Genomic DNA, 20,134 nt, shown 5'->3' with positions numbered 1-20,134 from the left:
TAGCTTCATGATATGGCATAGGGAAAGTTTTATTAAAGTGGACACACAAAAACACTAATGATAAAGGATGCATTACACCACATCAAATTAAGGAAATTTTGTTCATGAAAAGACATTAAGAGAGTATAAAAACAAGCCACGGAGTAGGGAATGTATTTGCAATGCATGACTAAGAATTACTCTCATACAGAATATATAAATCACAAATCAATAAAAAGGCTAATGCAATAGAAAATTTACAAGATATTTAAATACTTCACACAAAAAGCCAATTTGTCAGAAATATATGAGATGCAAGTTAAAACTTAATGAAATATTTACCTTATGCCCATAAGAAATGATAACAAAAAACAACACTAAGTGTACTATTTTCCTTGGCAAGGAGGTTATATGTGTACTTGTTAAATATATAAGAAGCCTAATGGAAGAATGTGATTTCCCTTGATACCAGTTCCTATGTCATTGAGAATGCTAACAGGAAGCAGATATCACACTTAAACTCAGTGTTTTGTCATGTGGGCACTTCATAAGCTCAGAGGTGGATATTATGTGGATTATTTTAAGTGTACATAAGAGCTGTCATAAGAAATTAGGTAACTTTTGAAAAAATAAATCGTTATTGTTCAGATTATTACAAATGTGTTCCTCTTCCGTGCCCCCTCCTCAATTGCTCCCCTCCACCAGGTTCCCACTCCACCCTCTGTCCTTTCCCCATTACCCATTGTCCTCATCCATAGGTGCACAGTTTTTGTTCAGTCTCTTCCCACACCCCCACTCCCTCTTTTCCTGAGAGTTGTCAGTCCACTCCCCTTCCATGCCTCTGATTCTATTATATCCACCAGTTAATATTGTTCATCAGATTTTTTTAATTCCCTTGGTTTTTAGATTCACTTGTTGATAGTTAGGTATTTGTTGTTCATAATTTCTATCGTTATCTTCTTCCCTTTCCTAAAGAACCCCCTTCAGCAATTCATATAATTCTGGTTTGACGGTGATAAACTCTTTTAGCTTTTTTTTTATTTTTATTTTTTTATTAGTGAAGCTCTTTATCTGGCCTTTGATTCTGAGTGATAGCTTTGCTGGGTAGATTATTTTTGGCTGTAGGTTCTTGCTATTCATCACCTTGAATATTTCTTTCCATTCCCGTCTGGCCTGCATGGTTTCTGTTGAGAAATCAGCTGACAATTGTATAGGTGCTCCTTTAAAGGTAACTACCTGCTTTTCTCTTGCTGCTTTTAATATTCTCTCTTTGTCTTTTGCTCTTGGAATTTTAAGTATGATGTGTCTTGGTGTGGTCCTCTTTGGATTCCTTTTGTTTGGGGTTTTGTGCGCTTCCTGGACTTGTAAGTCAATTTCTTTCAACAGGTGGGGGAAGTTTTCTGTCACTATTTCTTCCAGTATGTTTTCGGTATCTTGCTCTCTCTCTTCTTCTGGGACCCACATAATTCTGATGTTGGTTCGCTTGAAGTTGTCCCAAAGGTTTCTTACATTATCTTCAACTTTCTGAATTCTTTTGTCTTCTTGCTTCTGTGGAGGAGTATCTTCTGGCTCTTTTTGTTCCAAATCTTTGACTTGATTCTTGTGATCTTCCATTCTGTTTTTAGGACTCTGTATAACATTTTTTATTTCAGACAATATATTCTTTATTTATAGTTGATCCCTTTTCATATCCTCATAGGTCTTGTTTATTTTATCGGCCTTTTCTAGGAAATTCTTGAAAAACCTTATAAGCGTGGTTTTGAAATCTATATCCAGTCGCTTTTTGTCCTCCATTTTTTTCATTTGTGATCGTTTCCTTGTCTCGGCATTTTCACAGCTTCCCTGAGTTGGTAGGGTGGCTTTGTGTGCTAAGGTGTCCTATATGATTCAGTGGGTCAGCCTCCCAGTTACCTGAGGTGGACACTCTTGATGCACCCCTTTGTGGACTATGTGTATAGCCTTATTGTAGTTAAGTCTTGATTGTTGTTGGTATCACTGGGAGCAACTGACCTCCAGGCCAATTGGCTCTGAGGATCAGCTGTGTCTATGCTGGGAGACAGCCTTATTTGACTAGACTTGGAAAATTGCAAAAGCCTCTGTGCTCAGCTTGGATGGGGCGGAGTTTCAGGGTGGATCCTACAGCCTTGGCTTCCTGTCAGTCCTGCCCTGTGAGGTTCCTGAGTCTCAGTGTTCCTCAGTGTCCTTTGGTACTCACTGCAAGCACCTCTGAGAAAAAGGTGCCCAAGAGTTTCGCCCGCTACCAGACAGTCTAGTCTCTCCCCCAATGAGCCTGGAACTGGGGTTCAGTGCAGTTGGAAGTGGGGTTGGTAGTGGGGTTCAGTGCAGTCTGGAGCTTTTGTCTCCTTCCCACTAGGGTAATCCAGCGGCACAGTCAACAGTCTGTCCTTTGTGCTCAATATGTGTGCCTCCAGGACTCTGCCTTTCGCCGCTCCCCTGAGTTTCTGCTTTACAGCCCAGATTCCATCCATATGAGCCTGAGTCCCCAGGGTTTGGCCTACAACTGGGATTCAGTGTAGTCAGAATTGGGGTTCAGCACAGTCTGGAACTTTTGTCTCCTTCCTGCTAGGGCAATCCAGTGGCACAGTCAACAGTCTGTCCTTTGCGTGCAACCGGCATGCCTCCAAGACTCTGCCTTTCTCCGTTCCACTGAGTTTCCGCCTTACAGCCTAAATTCCCTCCGTATGAGCCTGGGTCCCCAGGGTCTCGCCCAGAACTTGGGGTTCAGTGCAGTCTTGTAGAAGGCCAAATGGGAAGACAACAATCTATTCTTTAGATTGTTGCTGACTGGGCCTGGGATATTGGTGGAGTCATGTTAGTTGAACTCCCACCCTGTGAGTGTGGAGATGTTCTTAGTTCCTGGCTTGTGTTTGTCCAGAGGAAGGAGTGGGTGGGACCTGGGCCCTCCCAGGCTCCTTGTTTTCCTGTGAAACCCCCTTGTTGGATTGGAGAATTAATAGATGTGCTGCGTGGCTTAGGAGGTTGTCGTCTGCCTGTCCAGCAGAGTAGTTCAGTGGCCCTACCAGCTCCCAGCTTAAAATCTATCTCTGTATCTCCTCTCTCTCTCTCTCTCTCTCTCTTTCTCTCTCTCTCTCTCTCTCTTTCTTTCTTTCTTTTTTTTTTTTTTAAGTTAAAGAAATTTTTATTAAAACGTTTCTTACATACCATTTTATTGGCTGGGCTGCAAAAAATATCCATTGTGGGCCACATGTAGCCCGCAGGCTGTAAGTTTGACATGCTTGCCCTAGGACATTGTGACCCAGGTTTAAATGGCCAAATTATTAAAAGGCTTCAATGTGACTAAAAATAGTGCATTAGCTTGCCAACCTTGTTTAACATTTTTCAAGGAGATTCCCCTTCAGGAATGTTTGAGGAGCCAGGTTTTTGGGTGTTTTTTTGTTTGTTTGTTTTTGTTTTTTTTTTTTATCTTTCTCCCCAAGTAAATTTTATTGCATGTTTATTTTATTTTCAGCCGTGATACATTTTCACAGGAGAATATACCAAAGATATAGATAAACATGGAAAGAGAAATTAAGGTCTCCATACTGTCACTGCCTGCTATATTTCTCTTTATTTCTATTATTTCTCAATCCCTGGCTGCCTCCACTTAGAACCGGTTCATTCATCTCTCTTTCCATGCGGGATGCGGAAAAGGGAGATCCCACCAGATCAAGACCCCTGCACAGTCGGAACTGGGGTTCAGCACAGTCTGGAGCTTTTATCTCCTTCCTGCTAGGGATCGCCAGCCAGGCACTCAGCTGCCCCCTCCTCTCAGGCTCAGTCCTCTCCCCACGTGTGCATCGTGTGCATCGTGTCTCCGTACCTTAGGTTTTGACAGCTCCTCCAATTTTCCTTCTGGTTTTCTCTTTCCTTATAGTTGTAGAATTTCCAGTCAGTCAACTTTCCTGGAGTTCTGGATAATGTCCATTTTGTATTTTAGTTGTATTTTTTGAAATTGTTGTGTGAGGCTGCAGGTAGGCATTTACCTATGCCGCCATCTTGGTTTCTCTAGAAATTAGGTAACTTGAAGATCATGGTTCAGATAGCCAAAATATAATTTAAAACAGCCCTTTTATATACTTATTTTGTTAATTATGCAAATGTTTAATTAGGGTAAAGCCTGGCACCAACTCAATATGCTTATCCTATATAATAAAAGGGTAATAGGCAAATTGATTCAATGGTGGAACAACTGGTTGCTATGACACACACTGACCACCAGGAGGCAGACACTCAATGCACAATGCAGGAGCTTCCCCCTCGTGGTCTGTGTGCTCCCATGGGGGAGCGCTGCTCAGCCAGAAGCGGGCTGATGGCTGGCAAGCACCGCAGTGTCAGGAGCCTCTCCCAACTCTGCGGCCACGGGGGCGGGCCTAAGTCATCAGTTAGACATCCCCTGAGGGCTCCCAGACTCTGAAAGGGCACAGGCTGGACTGATGACCCCCCACCCCCAATGCACAAATGTCGTGCACCAGGCCTCTAGTATCTCAGTAAAATTTCATAAAAAGAGCATCTGCTTCTCACCTGTCCAAGGGGCTGTATTTACCTATTCTTAAAGTACTTGAACAATAAAAATGTTCAAAATTAGGAAAAATATTTCTAACACCCTTCAATAAATTGTCTTTCATTTTCATTTTCTTTGTTGTTAATGCAGTATTTCGAGGATATAACTTTGGAGGCATTTTCAGTAATTGTTACCCAGATGCTGGGACTCAATCTGGGAATATCATACGATGACTCAAATAAGTGCCAGTGTTCAGGAGCTATTTGTGTAATGAATCCCGAGGCTGTGTAAGTTTTTAAATGCTATTTAAAGATTTATTTATTATGTTCATTTTTTTTAAACATTTGAAGCACAACTATAGTGTTTACATATAGCACACAAAATCTATAAATGGACCAACTACTATGAAATATAAACAGAAAATAGTCAGTGTAAGAGGAGCATGGAGGGAGATGTACTATTAAGAAGAGTCAAGGATAACAATTCCAATCTGCAAGATACATTATCAGACAAAATAAACTTTAGAACAAATGCTATAAAAGAGACAAATGAGAATATAATGATAAAGAGAATCCTATCTAATAAAAGAGTAACATGCAAATTAACCATCACTCAGCTACACCCATAAGCCACACCCACCAGCCATGCCCACCAGCCAATCAGGAGCAAATGTGCAAATAAACCCAACCAAAATGGCTACAGCCACAGAGAGCAGGAGGTTTCCCAGGCAAAGGAGGAAGCCAAGTTTTCCGCCTGCCCTTGCTGACTTAGGCCTCTACTCAAGGCTACAAAGTTTCAATTACAGAAGGTAAACAAACCAAACAGAAGTGGTGGCAGCCACAGAGCTTGAAAGAATGGGAGCTAGGGTTTCCCCAGGCAATAGAGGAAGCCAAGCTTTCTGCATACCCTGGCCTGTCCAGGCCTTTGATCCAGGCTACAAAGTTTCAGTTATAAAAGATACATAAACCCCAATAGAAATGCTGCTGCCAAGGAGCAAGCAGAAGGCTTGGCTCCACTCTAGGCTACAAAGTTTCAATTGTAGAAGATAAATAAACTCCAGATACCAGGGCCTCTACTTGGGTCACCAGAGGGTGTGTCTGGCCTGCAAACCATCACAGGCCCCTCACCCAAAGGGAACCCCACCCTCATCCAGGACATCCTTCAGGGCAAAACAACTGGCCCCCACCATGCACCAGGCCTCTATCCTATTTAATAAAAGAATAATATGCAGATTGACCATCACTTCAACACACAAGATGGCTGCCCCCATGTGGTCAAAGATCCTGCCCCATGTGGACACAAGATGGCTAGAAGGGGAGGGAAGTTGGGAGGAACCAGGCTGGCAGAGGAGGGAAGTTGGGGGTGACTGGGCATTCAGGGAAGGGCAGTTGGGGGTGAACCAGGTCTGCAGTGGAGAGCAATTGGGGGGACCAGGCCTGTAGGGGAGGGCAGGTAGGGGTCACCAGGCCTGCAGGGGACAGCAGTTAGGGACAAACAGGCTGGCAGGGGAGCAGTTAGGCATCAATCAGGCTTGCAGGGGAATGGTTAGGGGCAATCAGGAAGGCAGGCAAGCAGTTGGGAGCTAGCAGTCCTGGATTGTGAGAGGGATGTCCAACTTCTCATTTAGGATCGGGCCTAAATGGGTAGTCAGACATCCCTTGAGGGGTCCCAGTTTGGAGAGGTGCAGGCTGGGCTGAGGGACACATCCCCCCCCCCCCCCCCCCGGACCAGTTTCATGCACCGGGTCTCTAGTAATCCAATAAGAGGATATAACCCTTGTAAACACCCAACATAGGAGCACCTAAATAAATAAAGCAAACTGATAGTCATACAATGAAAGATCAACAGTAACATAGTCATACAAGGGGATTTTAATATATATACTCAGAAATGGGAATTTTGGATCATATGGATTGCTATATTTTTAATTTTTTGAGGAACCTCTCTATTTTTTTTGTAGCAGCAGTGCCAATTTACATTCCCATCAATAGTGTTCCAGGGTTTCGATTTCTTTACAACCTTACCAGTAGTTACTTTAAAAAAAAAAAATGAGCCATTCTGACATGTATGAGGTGATATCTCATTGTGGTTTGGACTTGCATTTCCCTAATTTTAATGACTTTGTGCATCTTGCACTTTGTGTCTTCTTTTTAAGCCTTTATCCATTTTCTAGTCCGTTGTTTGTTTTTGCTATTGAGTTGTTTTCATAAGGACATGTATTCCAGTGATTAAATCATATGATTTCCTCAATAACAATTTTGGCCTCTAAGCTTTCATTATGAACATTTAGAATTTTTTTTTTATTGAATTTTGTGTTTTGAAATTAATTAATCTATATGATAGAATTTTTTTTTTCAAGAGTATGTTGCAACAACATTATACGGATTTATCTTTAGGCAGTCCAGTGGTGTGAAGACTTTTAGCAATTGCAGTTTGAGTGACTTTAAAAGCTTCACTTTAAATATGGACGCCAAATGTCTTCAGAATAAGCCACAAATGCAAGTGCTTCCAAGAGCAGTCTGTGGCAACGGCAAAGTGGAGACTCCTGAAGATTGTGACTGTGGTACTGAGGATGTAAGTCTGATAACTAGGAAAATTGATAAGTACATTTATTGTCACAGTTAATCTCTTTGTGAAGTTAAGGTTGAAATACATGCAAGAATATGCTGTCTAAGTTATATACATGAAAAAGCTTTGAGCAAATATAAAATGTACTCCAAAAAATTAATGCTGATGGAAAAAAATGGGAGTTTAGAATGAGGTTTCTAGTACCAGACTGAATATATAAGATCTTTCCAAACCTACGCTTAACCTTTGGACATTTTATAAATGTCTTATTGAATATTGATGTGATAAAGGGCTCTCAAGTATCCTTTAGGGTCTGACTTCTCAAGAGATATCTGTGTTAATATTACACTCGGAACAATTGGGGGATTTTTATGGGAAATCCTGAAACTCTGAATGCAAAATGTCTAGGATATAATGATTCTAGAAAATGAAGTATTTGTACCAATACAGCAGATGTCATAAATTTCTATGATTATAAAATAAATAGATGGAAATAATATTAGGGTTTGATATGTACATGGATTTGAATATACTTGTGTATATATCTTATTGTTTTAACTACTATGCTTTTTTTTTTGGTATTATATTTTACCATTTGGTAGAACAAGTTTTCTCTCTTTACTCTTTATTTTTACTGGGGCATAATCTACATACAATAAAATTTACTAATTTTAAATATACAGATTGATGAATTTTGACAAATTTATATAAGCATTGGTGCTGATTTTTTTTTTTTTTCATTATAACCCAAACTTGGTCATTATACCCAAAAGTTGCAGTCATTTCCACCTATTCTCAACTTCAGACCACTTCTGATTTTGACAGTTTTACTTGATCAAGAAATTCATATGAGTCCTGGCCAGTTTGCTCAGTGGCTAGAGCATTGGCCTGAACACGAAAGGGTCTTAGGTTTGATTCTAGGTCAAGGGCATGTTCCTGTGTTGCAGGTTTGATACCTGGCCCTGGTCAGGGCTTGTGTGGGAGGTAACCAATCCATGTGTCTCACATTGATACTTTTGTTGGTCCTGCTCCCTTCTTCTTTCCTTTCTCTCTAAAAAATCAATGGAAAAAATATTCTTGGGTGAGGATTAACAACAAAAAAAGTCATATGAAAGAAATCATACAACACATATTCTTTGTATCTAGCTTCTTCCTTTCAATACAGTATTTTTTGAGATTCAGCCACATTGTTTTATGTCATACTAGTATTTCCTTTTTGAGTTATATTTTATTGTTTGGATATACCACAATCTGTTTTCCCATCCATTTAATAATGACCATTTGAATAAAAAGAGTAGTAATATGCAAATTAACCATCACTCCGATACACCCACAAGCCACGCCCACAGCCACCCCCACCAGCCAGTCAGAGAAAATATGCAAATAAACCCAACAATGATGGCTATAACCACAGAGAGCAGGAGGAAGGCATAGGTTTCCCCGGGCAATGGAGGAAGTCAAGCTTTCCACATACCCTGGCCAGCCTAGGCCTCTCCTCAAGGCTACAAAGTTTCAATTATAGAAGTGACCAGACACTTAGCATATTAGGCTCTTATTACATAGGATTAAGATTAGGATTATGACAGGAGTCGTGAGATGGGGCATCTTGGCCTTGTTCCCAGTCTAAGGGGAAAGTCTTATCTAACCATAACTATGATGTCAGCTGTAGACATTTTAGTTGTAGTTTATAATCCTCAACTGAGGATATTTTCCCCCCATTTATTATTATTATTTTTTAAAGTAAAAAGGCAGCAGGGTAGGGGCTGAGAAAAAAATCATTGTGAAAGAGATATCTATTAGTTGCTTCCTACACATGCTCCAACCAGTGTCAGGGATTGAACCTGCAACCCAGCTTTGTGTCCTTGACTGGGAGTCAAATGCACAATCCTTTGGCACATGGGCCAACCATTGAACAAAACTGGTCAGGGCTATAGATGTTTTTTAGATTTTGTCAGATTGAGAAAGATTCTCTTTATTTCTGTTTTGGTAACATTTTGTATAATAAATCTGAGTTGTATTTTGTCTGATGTCTTTTCTATGCCAGTTGTTATTCTATCTAATACAAGGGTAGCATGCAAATTAACCATCACTACATCACAAAGATGGCGGCACCCATAGCCACAAGATGGTGGTGCCCAGTCCCCTCAGCCTTGCTGGAGTACCCCAGTCCTTGGGGGGCTGCCGCTGAGAGCGGGCAGCATGAGTGGCCTGGTGGAATGCTTGCTTTGTTGCTGTGGCGACAAAGGGCCTTGGGCAGTGGGCACAGAGCAGCCAGGGCAGGATACTTGCTTTGTTGTTGGAGTGATGACACCTGGGCCACGGAGGATGTCTGGGGGACATGGAGGCCAGCTCGCAGCATCTGCAGCTGAGCACAGGCCCAGAGAAGAGATGGTGGGTCCACTTCCCATGGAAGCAGCACAGCTCCTGTCAAAGCAGCATGGCTCCTGGTGGTGCACTGCGGTTCCCACCAACTCCCGTGGAAGCAGTGGGTGGCCTACTGTGTGCAATATCACCTAATGGGCTACTAGTGGTCATATGATTTTTCTTCTTCAACCTGTCAACTCTGTGGATTATATTAATTGATATTTGAATTATGAGCCAGCCTTGCATACTTTGATAAATCCCACTTGGTTGTGATGCCTATTTTATATACATTGCTGGATTTGATTTACTAATTTTTTGTTGAATATTTTTGTGTCCATGCTTATGAGAGATATTGGTCTGTAATTTTGCTTTCTTATAATGCCTTAAACTGGGTTTGGTATTAGCATTATAGTGGCCTAAAAGAATGAGTTAAGAAGTGTCACACATCAGTGCTTGGGGTGTAGTATGTCTATGATTCCATGGGTTAAAGGTAATAGGAAATCCATATTTAGTGCTTCTCTGGGATTCTGTCCTAGGTGTTTTTTCTCTTGGTTGATTTTAGTTTGTATCCTTTCCATATAAGAAACCAAAACTGTGAATATACCAGCAATCAGTGAAATGTGTGAATACACCAGCAATCAAGAAATTATCAAAACTGAGGGTGGTTTTGGGACTCCAGTGAACTGGTGATTCCTGTAAAATGCAAGGGCAGTCTTAGGGACCACTTTCTTTACCTTTGTAGTGGGTCTAAATTCTACACACACTCACCGCCCCAGATTTATTGAGGTATAATTGATAGATAAAAATGATATATACTTAAGGTATACAGCGTGTGGTATTTTGATATATGTATACATTGTGAAGTGATTGCAACAGTCAAATTAACATCCATCACCTTGCATAGTTATCGTGTGTGTGTGTGTGTGTGTGTGTGTGTGTGTGTGTGCGCGCGCGCGCACTTGAGAATGCTTCGTCCTCCTATCAAATTTCAAGTTTACAGTCCATTATAGTTAACTGGAGTCATCATGCTGTCTATTAATTTCTCAGAATTAGTTCATTTTCTAAATAATTTTCTATTTTTTGATCAATATCCCCCTTTACCTCTGACTCGCCTACATTCTACTCTCTTACTATTATCCAGTTTCTGAAAAAAAGTATACATATATTTTGTATAGTATTCTAGTTTGTTAAGTGTTAGTGGGGTTCCAGTTATTCTGATTTGACCTGAAGTACCTTAGTATTTTAATAGTTTAGAAATGTAAAAATCTAAAATTTATAAGCATTCATATTCTTTTCCCAAACTAAAAAGCCCAGTAAATATAGCTCCAACCAAAGTTTATATTGTTAAAACGTATTTTTATTTGTATTTCACTCATTCATAGCAATGCGGACACGATAGCTGTTGTGATCCTCAACGTTGTGTGCTGAAACAAGGATCAAATTGTGATTTAGGATTATGCTGCAGTAGCTGTCAAGTAAGATTTAAGTTTATTAATATTATCCAAGTGTATAATGAATCATATCTGGGATTCTTTCTTTCTCCTTTTATTTTTTATGTTTTTCTATCACCACTTATCCCCTATATACCCTCTTCCACCTACACCCACTTCCCCTCCCTGCCCCTCCAATGGTAACCTCTGTTGTCCGTTTCCATGAGTTATTTTTCTTTATTTCTTTTTTCTCAATCACTTCACCACTAACCCTCCCTCTCCCCCCCTACATACACACAAACATCTGCCTGATATATATGAGTCTACCTTTATTTCATTCAGTTTGTTCATTGGATTCCACATATGAGTGAAATCATTGTCTTCTTCTAACTGGCTTATTTTACTTAGCATAATGTTCTTTAGGTCCGTTCATGCTGTCGCAAAGGGCAAACTTTTCTTCCTTGTTAGGATGAGTGGTATTCCTTTGTGTAAATGTACCATAGGTGTTCTATGCACTCATCTGCTGATGGACACTTGGACTGTTTCTAAATCTTGGCTATTGTAAATAATTCAATGATATAGGGGGTGCATATATTCTTACGAATTAGTGTTTTGGGTTTCTTTGGATAAATTCCCATAAGTAGAATTGATAAGGCAATTCCACTTTTAATTTTTTGAGGTAACTCCCTACTGCTTTCCATAATGGCTGCTCCAATTTGCATTTCCACCAACAGTGCATAAGGGTTCCCTTTTCTCTACATCCTCACTAACACTCATTGTTTGTTGATTTATTGATCATAGCCATTCTGACAGGTGTGATTGATACCTCATTGTGGATTTAATTTGGGTTTTACTGATGATTAGTGACTTTGAGCATCTTTTCATACGTCAATTGGCCATCTGTATGTCTTCTTTGGAGAAGTCTATTCAAGACCTTTGCTCATTTTTTTAAGTTGGATTGTTGTTCGTGTGTGTGTGTGTGTGTGTGTGTGTATTGATTTTTATAAATTATTTATAAATTTTGGACACTAATTCCTTATCAGATGTATCGTGAATATGTTCTCCCATTCAATGGATTGTCTTTTCATTTTGTTTATGGTTTCTTTTGTTCTGCAAAACCTTTTTAATTTGATGTAGTCCCATTTGTTTTCTTGTTGTTTTGTTTCCCTTATCTGAAGAGTTATATCAGAAAAATAATTGCTACAAGAAATGTCAGAGATTTTACTGACTATGTTTCCTTCTAGGATTTTTTTAAAATGTATTTTTATTGATTTTAGAGAGGAAGTGAGAGGGAGAGAGAGAGAGAAACATAAATGATGAGAGAGAATCAATGATCAGCTGCCTCTTGCATGTCCCACACTGGGGATCAAGCCCACTACTTGGGCATGTGCCCTGACCAGGAATCAAACTGTAACCTTCTGGTTCATAGGTCGACACTCAATCATTGAGCCATTCTGGCTGGGCTCCTTCTATGATTTTTATGGTTTCAAGTTTAACATTTAAGTTTTTTTTTTTTAATCCATTTTAAATTTATTCTTATGTATGATGTAAGAAGGTGGTCTAGTTTTTGTTGTTGTTTGTTTTTTGTTTGTTTTTTGCATGTATCTGTCCAATTTTCCCAACAACATTTATTGAATAGAGTGGAATAGAGGCCTGAAGCACGGATTCATGCACCAGTGGGGTCCCTCAGCCTAGCCTGTGGGAATCAGGCCAAAACCAGCAGTCCAACATCCCCAAGAAGTCCTGGATTGCTAGAGGGTGCAGGCCAGGCAGAGGGACCCCACTGGTGCACAAATCTATGCACTGGGTCTCTAGTATGCATATAAAATCTTTGGTTAATCTCTTTTCACCCTCTCCCTCTCCCCTCTTCCCTCTGAGATGCATCAGTCTGTTCCATGTTTCCATGCCTGTGCATTGAGCATCTGCCCCCTGTTGATCACTCTGCATCATAGCTACAGGTCAAATGATTGAAAAGTTGACTGGTCAGGCACTTAGCATATTAGCCTTTTATATAAAGAGATTATCTTTAGCCCTTTGTATGTTTTTGCCTCCTTTGTCAAATATTAATTGACTATAAAGGCATGGGCTTATTTCTGGGCTTTTTATTTTGTTCTATTGATGTATATGTCTGTTTTTATGCTGTTTGATTTCTATGGCCTTGTAGATAGTTTGATATCAGATAGCATTATTTCTCTAACTCTGTTCTTTCTCAATATCACTGTTGCTATTTAGGGTCTTTTGTGATTCCATATAAATTTTTGGGAAATTTTTTCTAGTTCAGTGAAATTTGACATTGGTATCTTGATAGGTATTGTGTTGAATCTGTAGATTGCTTTGGATAGTATAGACATTTTAATGATTTTAATTTTTCCTATTTATTAACATGATATATGCTTCCACTTATTTGTATCTTCTTCAATGTCTTATAATTTTCTGAGTATAGGTCTTTTACATCCTTGGTTAAATTTATTCTTTTTGAAACAACTGTGAATGGGATTGCTTTTTAGTTTCCCTTTCTGATAATTCATTACCCTATCTAATAAAGAGGGAATATGCTAATTAACCCTCACACCATCCTCAGCCTGCCTCTGCAGTCCCCCAGTCCCCTCAGCCCTCCAGCCACCCAGGGCCAGCCCAAGGCACAGACAAGCCTCAGATTGTGGCTACCCAGCCGCCCGAGGATCAGGTAACCAGGGTCGACTGAGATTTGTGCTGCTGGTAGTGGCAGCAGCAGAGGTGTGATGGGTGTTGCCTTCCCCTGACTGCCAGGTCATTTCCCACACCCAAGGGCTCCTGGACTGTGAGATGGGGCAGACTGGGCTGAGGGATTCCCCCTTCCAGTGCATGAATTTTCATGTACCTGGCCTCTAGTTAGTATATAAAATGCAACTGATCTCTGTATATTTATTTTGTATCCTGATACTTTGCTGAATTCATTCATCAGTTTTAGTTGTTTTTAATGGGGCATTTAGGGTTCTGTATATACATTATCATGTCATCATCTGCAAATAATCATAGTTTTACTTAATTAAAATTTTTTTCTTTACTGATTAGGTGAGGTATTACATATGTGTCCTTATCCCCTTTGTACCCCACCCCCACTCATGCCCTCATCCTCATGGTATCTGTGTCCAGTGGTTAGGCTTATATGTATGCATATAAGTCCTTTGGTTGATCTCTTCCCCTTACCCTCACTCTCCCCTACATTCCCTCTGAGGTTTGACAGTCTGATCGATGCTTCTGTCTCTGGATCTGTTTTTGTTCATCAGTTTATGTTGTTCATTATATTTCATCAGTGAATAAAATCATGTGATATTTTTCTTTCTCTGACTGGCTTATTTTTTTATTTTAAATATGTATTTTATTGATTTTTTTACAGAGAGGAAGGGAGAGGGATAGAGAGTTAGAAACATCGATGAGAGAGAAACATCAACCAGCTGCCTCCTGCACACCCCCTATTGGGGATGTGCCCGCAACCAATGTACATGCCCTTGACCGGAATCAAACCTTTCAATCCGCAGACTGACGCTCTATCCACTGAGCCAAACCAGTTGTGGCTGACTGGTTTATTTTGCTTAAGCATAACACTCTCTAGTTCTATCCATGCTGTTGCAAATGGTGAGAATTCCTTTTTTTTTTTTTTAAACCTCATTGTAGTATTCCATTGTATATATATACCACAGTTTTTTAATCCACTCATCTGCTGATGGTAAATTGTGCTGCTATGAACATAGGGGTACATATATCCTTTCTGATTGGTGTTTCTGGTTTCTTAGGATATATACCTAAAAGTGGGATCACTGGGTCAAATGAGAGTTCCATTTTTAGTTTTTTGAGGAAACTACACTGTTCTGCATGGTGGCTGTACCAGTCTGCATTCCCATCAGTAGTGCAAGAGTGTTCCTTTTTCTCTGCATCCTTGCCAGCACTTGTTAATTTGTTGATGATAGCCATTCTGACAGGTGTGAGATGGTATCTCATTGTCATTTTGATTTACATCTCTCAAATAATTAGTGACTTTGAGCATGTTTTCATATGTCTCTTGGCTTTTTTTATGTCCTCTTTTGAAAAGTATCTATTTAGGACATTTGCCCATTGTTTTATTGGGATGTTTATCTTTCTTTTGTTAGGGTGTATGAGTTCCCTGTAAATGTTGGAGTTTAAGCCCTTATCATTGACAACATTGGCAAATATGTTCTCCCAGGCAGTGGGTTTTCTGGTTGTCTTGTTGATGGTTTCTTTTACTGTGCAGAAGCTATTTATTTTGAGGTAGTCCTATTTGTTTCTCTTTAGTTTCCATTGTCCTAGGAGCTGTGTCAGTGAAGATATTGCTTCAGCATATGTCTGAGATTTTGCTGCACATGGAGTACTCTTAATATTAAGTCCTTTATTGATTTACAGGTTTTTTTTTGTTCATGGTGTAAGTGGGTAGTCTAGTTTCATTTTTTTGCATGTATCTGTCCAATTTTCCCAACACCATTTATTGAAGAGACTGTTTTGCCTCCATTATATGCTCTTGCCTACTTTATCAAATATTAATTGAACATAGTTTTTGGGTCAATTTCTGGGTTCTCTATTCCATTGATCTATATGTCTTTTCTAGTGCCAGCATTAGGCAGTTTTGAGAACAGTGGCTTTGTAATATAGCTTGATATCTAGTATTGAGATTCCTTCTACTTTGTTCTTTCTCAGAATTGCTGCAGCTATCCAGGGTATTTTATTTATCCCAGACGCATTTTTGGAGAGTTCACCCTAGGTCTTTGAAATATGTCATTAGTATTTTAATGGGGAGTGCATTGAATCTATAGATTGTTTTGGGTCATATGGACATTTTAATGACTTTGATTCTACCAATCCATGAACATGGTATGTTCTCCCATCTGTTTAGGTCTTCCTCTGTCTCTTTTTTCAGTGTCCTGTAGTTTTCTGAGTACAGGTCTTTTACCTTCTTAGTTAAATTTATTCCTAGGTATCGTAAATTTTTTTGGATGCAATGGTAAATAGGATTTTTTTTAAAAAATTTCTCTTTCTGTAAGTTCACCATTCTTATATAAAATGCCATATATTTCTGGACGTTAATTTTGTATCCTGTTGCATTACCAAATTAATTTGTTAAGTCTAATAATTTTCTGATGGAATCTAGGGTTTTCTATATACAATATCATATCATCTGCAAATAAGGACAGTTTTACTTCTTCTTTTCCAATTTGGATGCCTTTTATTTCTTCTTCTTGCCTAATTGCTATGGCTAACACTCCCAGTACTATGTTGAACAAGAGTTTAAGAAAGGTCATTTCATAATACTAAAGGGATCAATACACCAAGAAGATATAATCCTTGTAAACAAACATATATGCACCCAATGCAGGAGCACCCAAATACATAAAAAAAACAAACCCTCAGAACAATTGGAAGATATCAAGGGACAAGAACAGGATCAAAGGGATGCCCATTTTAACCACTCCTCTTTGACATGTTCTGCTAATATCTTGATGACTTCATCATCTATCTATATTCATCAGGGATGTTAGCCTGTAATTTTCTTTGTGGTATATTTATCTGGTTGTGGAATTAGGATAATGCCGGTTTTGTAAAATGTGCTTGGGAGTCTTCTCTGTCTGTTTTTTTTTTTTTTTTTGAACACAAAGACCTATAGCTGTAAGTCAAATAAATGCCTTTCAAACAAAAAATGATACTAAATTCCAAGTCAGGTTTTTTATTTTGTGAATTTTAGTGGGATGTTGAGGCCTCTTTCTAATACCACTATCCCCCCTAATTTGATGATGATATTGTTAAGTCTTGTTTGAGAAATATTATAGAATTCTTCAATATAGAAAAATCTCCTTTGGAAGGGATTATTTTCACTTTATCCAGCATTTATATTTTACAAATAAAAAATGTCACTGCTTGTAGTTAGGTATCTATGTAATTGAAAGACACAATAGTTTCCCATCCTACTTAATAAAAGAGTAATATGCAAATTAACAATCACTCCACTACACCACCAGCCATGCCCACCAGCCACACCCACCAGCCAATCAGAGGGAGTATGCAAATAAATTCAACCAAGATGGCTATAGCCACAGAGAGCAGTAGGGAGGCTTGGGTTTCCCAGGCAATGGAAGCCAAGCTTTTTGCCTGCCCTTGCCAGCCTAGGCCTCCACTCAAGGCTACAAAGTTTCAATTATAGAAGGTAAATAAATCCAAACAGAAATGGCTGCCAGCCACAGAGCTAGCAGGAGACTTGGCTCTGCTCCAGGCTACAAAGTTTCAATTGTAGAAGGTCAATAAATTCCAGATACCAGGGCCTCTGCTTGGGTCACTAGGGGGCATGGCTGGGCTGTAAACCATCACAAGGCCCTTGCTTAGGCCACCTCATGCTCCAGGTGAACCCCTACCCTGATCCAGGACACCTTTCAGGGCAAACCAGTTGGCCCCCACCTGTGCATCAGGCCTCTATCCTATTAATAAAAGAGTAATATGCAGATTGACCATCACTCCAATACACAAGCTGGCTGCTCCCATATGGTCAAAGATCCTGCCCCCATGTGGACACAAGATGGCCACCACAAGATGGCCAGCAGGGGAGGGCAGTTGGGAGGGACCAGACCTGCAAGGGAGGGCAGTAGAGAGGGACCAGGCCTGCAAGGAAGGAAAGTTGAGAGGGACCAGGCCTGAAAGGAAGGGCAGTTGGAGGTGATTAACCCTGTAGGGGAGGGCAGTTAGGGGTGACCAGGCTGGCAGAGGAGGGAAGTTGGGAGCAAACAGGCTGGCAGGGGAATAGTTAGACAGCTATTAGGCTGGCATGGGAGTGGTTACGGGGTGATCAGGCTGGCAGGCAGAAGCGGTTAGGGGCAATCAGGAAGGCAGGCAGGGGAGCCAGCAGTCCTGGATTGTGAAAAGGATGTCCGACTGCCCACTGGGATCGGGCCTAAATGGGCAGTTGGACATCCCTCGAGGGATCCAGATTGGAGAGGGTGCAGGCTGGGCTGAGGGACACCCCTCCCCCACCCAGTGCACAAATTTCATGCATCAGGCCTCTAGTAAATGTATAAATAATGAAACTCCCTAGAAGTAATTTTCAAATGCTGTGTTAGCACAAAATTTAAGTTAGAACTTATTATTCAAATATAATTTGTCTTAAATATCACAATTTAGGTCATATGGTAAAGGTGTTGGCTCCTGATCCCATTTTCCTTTTTAGTTCTTTCTGTGTTTTTGTAACAAATTCATTATGTGAGAATCCCTGTATTGAACTACAGAATGTGGGTTCTTTGTTCTTGACTGTCCTTCACTAAAGCAGTTTAATGTTGTTTTTCTCTAGAATCTCATCATGTGCTATATTTTTAACTCTGATCTTTTTTTGAAGTAAATATTAATAACAACAATCTTCTTTAATGCTTTATTTTTTATATTTTAATTTCTACTAGATTCAACCAGCAGGTTCACCATGTAGGCCCAGTGTACATCCTGAGTGTGACCTTCCTGAATTTTGTAATGGAACCTCACCAGCCTGTCCCAATGATGTAACGATAATCAATGGGCATTTATGTAAAGCTAAATATATTTGTTATGCTGGAGACTGCCATGATCTTAATGCACGTTGTGAATCCTTATTTGGAAAAGGTAATATTGTTTTGTAACATCTAAACAGATCTTCAATATTTTATTAACATCACCAAGACAATGGGCAATCACATATAATTATATCCTATATAATAAAAGAGTAATATGCAAATTAACCATCACTCCACTTCACCCATCAGCCAATCAGGATTGAGTATGCAAATTGCAAATTAACCCAACCAAGATGGCTGTGGCCACAGAGAGAGTAGGAGGCTTGGGTTTCCCTAGCAATGGAGGAAGCCAAGTATTCTGCACACCCTGGCTGGCTCAGGCCTCCACTCGAGGCTACAAAGTTTCAATTATAGAAGATAAATAAATCCTAGATACCAGGGCCTCTGCTTGGGTCACTGTGGTGTGTGGCAGGCCTGCAAACCACGGCAGGCCCCTCAAACCAGGCCACTCCATGCCCCAAGGGAACCCCCATTCTGATCCAGGACACCCTTCAGGGCAAACCAACTGGCCCCCACCAGTGCAGCAGGCCTCTATCCTATTTATTAAAAGATTAATATGCAAATTAACTGTTACTCCAACACACAAGATGGTTGTCCCTATGTGGTCAGATAGCTGCCCCCATGTGACACAAGATGGCTAGCAGTGCAGGGAATTTAGGAGGGACCAGGCCTGCAAAGGAGAGCAGTTGGGGGCAATCAAGCCTGCAGGGGAGGGCAGTTAGAGGTGATTGGGCTGGCAGAGGAAGGAAGTTGGTGTGACCAGGCCTGCAGGGAAGGGGAGTTGGGGGCAAATAGGCTGGCAGGGGTGCAGTTAGGCATCAATCAGGCTGGCAGGGGAGTGGTTAAGGGTGATCAGACTGGCAGGCAGAAGTAGTTAAGGGCAATCAGGAAGGCAGGCAGGTGAGCAGTTGGGAGCCAGCAGTCTTGGATTGGGCCTAAATGGGCAATTAGACATCCCTCATGGGGTCCCAGATTGGAGAGGGTGCAGGCTGGGCTAAGGGACACCCTCTTTCCCCCTTGAACACGAATTTCATGCACTGGGCCTCTAGTTTTATATGTTTATATATGTTATATAAAAATATATATAAATTTAGCTGAAGCCGGTTTGGCTCAGTGGTAGAGCATTGGTCTACGGACTGAAAGGTCCCAGGTTCGATTCCGGTCAAGGGCATGTACCTTGGTTGCGGGCACATCCCCGGTAGGGGGTGTGCAAGAGGCAGCTGGTCGATGTTTCTCATCGACGTTTCTAGCTCTCTATCTCTCTCCCTTCCTCTCTGTAAAAAATCAATAAAATATATTAAATATTGTTTAATGTGTATATATATTTATGTGTATATATATTTTTTGGTATTTTTTATTTTTTAAAATTTTATTAAGGTATAATTGACAACTAAAAATGCATATATTTTTGTTATGTTTTGATACTCATATTTTGAAAAAATTGCTATAATTTTAATACATTATGTAAAGTACTGGCCTCACAGAATATATATATAAATGAGATTGCTGGATCATAACATAGTTTATTTTTAATTTTTGAGGAGTCTATATGTTGTTTTTCATAAGAATTGTACTAATTTTATTCCCATGAACAGTGTTAAAAAGTTTCCTTCTCTCTACATCCTTGCTAACAATAATCTTTTTGATAAAATAATAGTTATCCTAAAATGTGTGAGTTGTACTTTTGATCTGCA

General features: G+C 40.1%; 1 protein-coding gene across 1 annotated transcript in view; it reads left to right on the top strand.

The window, feature by feature from the left end:
• Positions 1 to 20,134, top strand: part of ADAM32 (ADAM metallopeptidase domain 32) — a 91,783-nt gene that overhangs the window by 30,834 nt on the left and 40,815 nt on the right. Inside the window, exons 9-12 of the mRNA XM_045587784.1 lie at positions 4,652 to 4,788; positions 6,898 to 7,075; positions 10,816 to 10,908; positions 18,294 to 18,489. Of these exons, the coding sequence (XP_045443740.1) occupies positions 4,652 to 4,788; positions 6,898 to 7,075; positions 10,816 to 10,908; positions 18,294 to 18,489 (604 nt within the window). The remainder of the gene's footprint in view (positions 1 to 4,651; positions 4,789 to 6,897; positions 7,076 to 10,815; positions 10,909 to 18,293; positions 18,490 to 20,134) is intronic.

This window comes from Pipistrellus kuhlii, unplaced genomic scaffold, assembly GCF_014108245.1.
Source record: "Pipistrellus kuhlii isolate mPipKuh1 unplaced genomic scaffold, mPipKuh1.p scaffold_m20_p_3, whole genome shotgun sequence".
Taxonomy (NCBI): Eukaryota; Metazoa; Chordata; class Mammalia; order Chiroptera; family Vespertilionidae; genus Pipistrellus; species Pipistrellus kuhlii.
The sequence above is the reverse complement of the archived record's forward strand: the minus strand, read 5'-3'. Positions and strand labels throughout refer to the sequence as shown.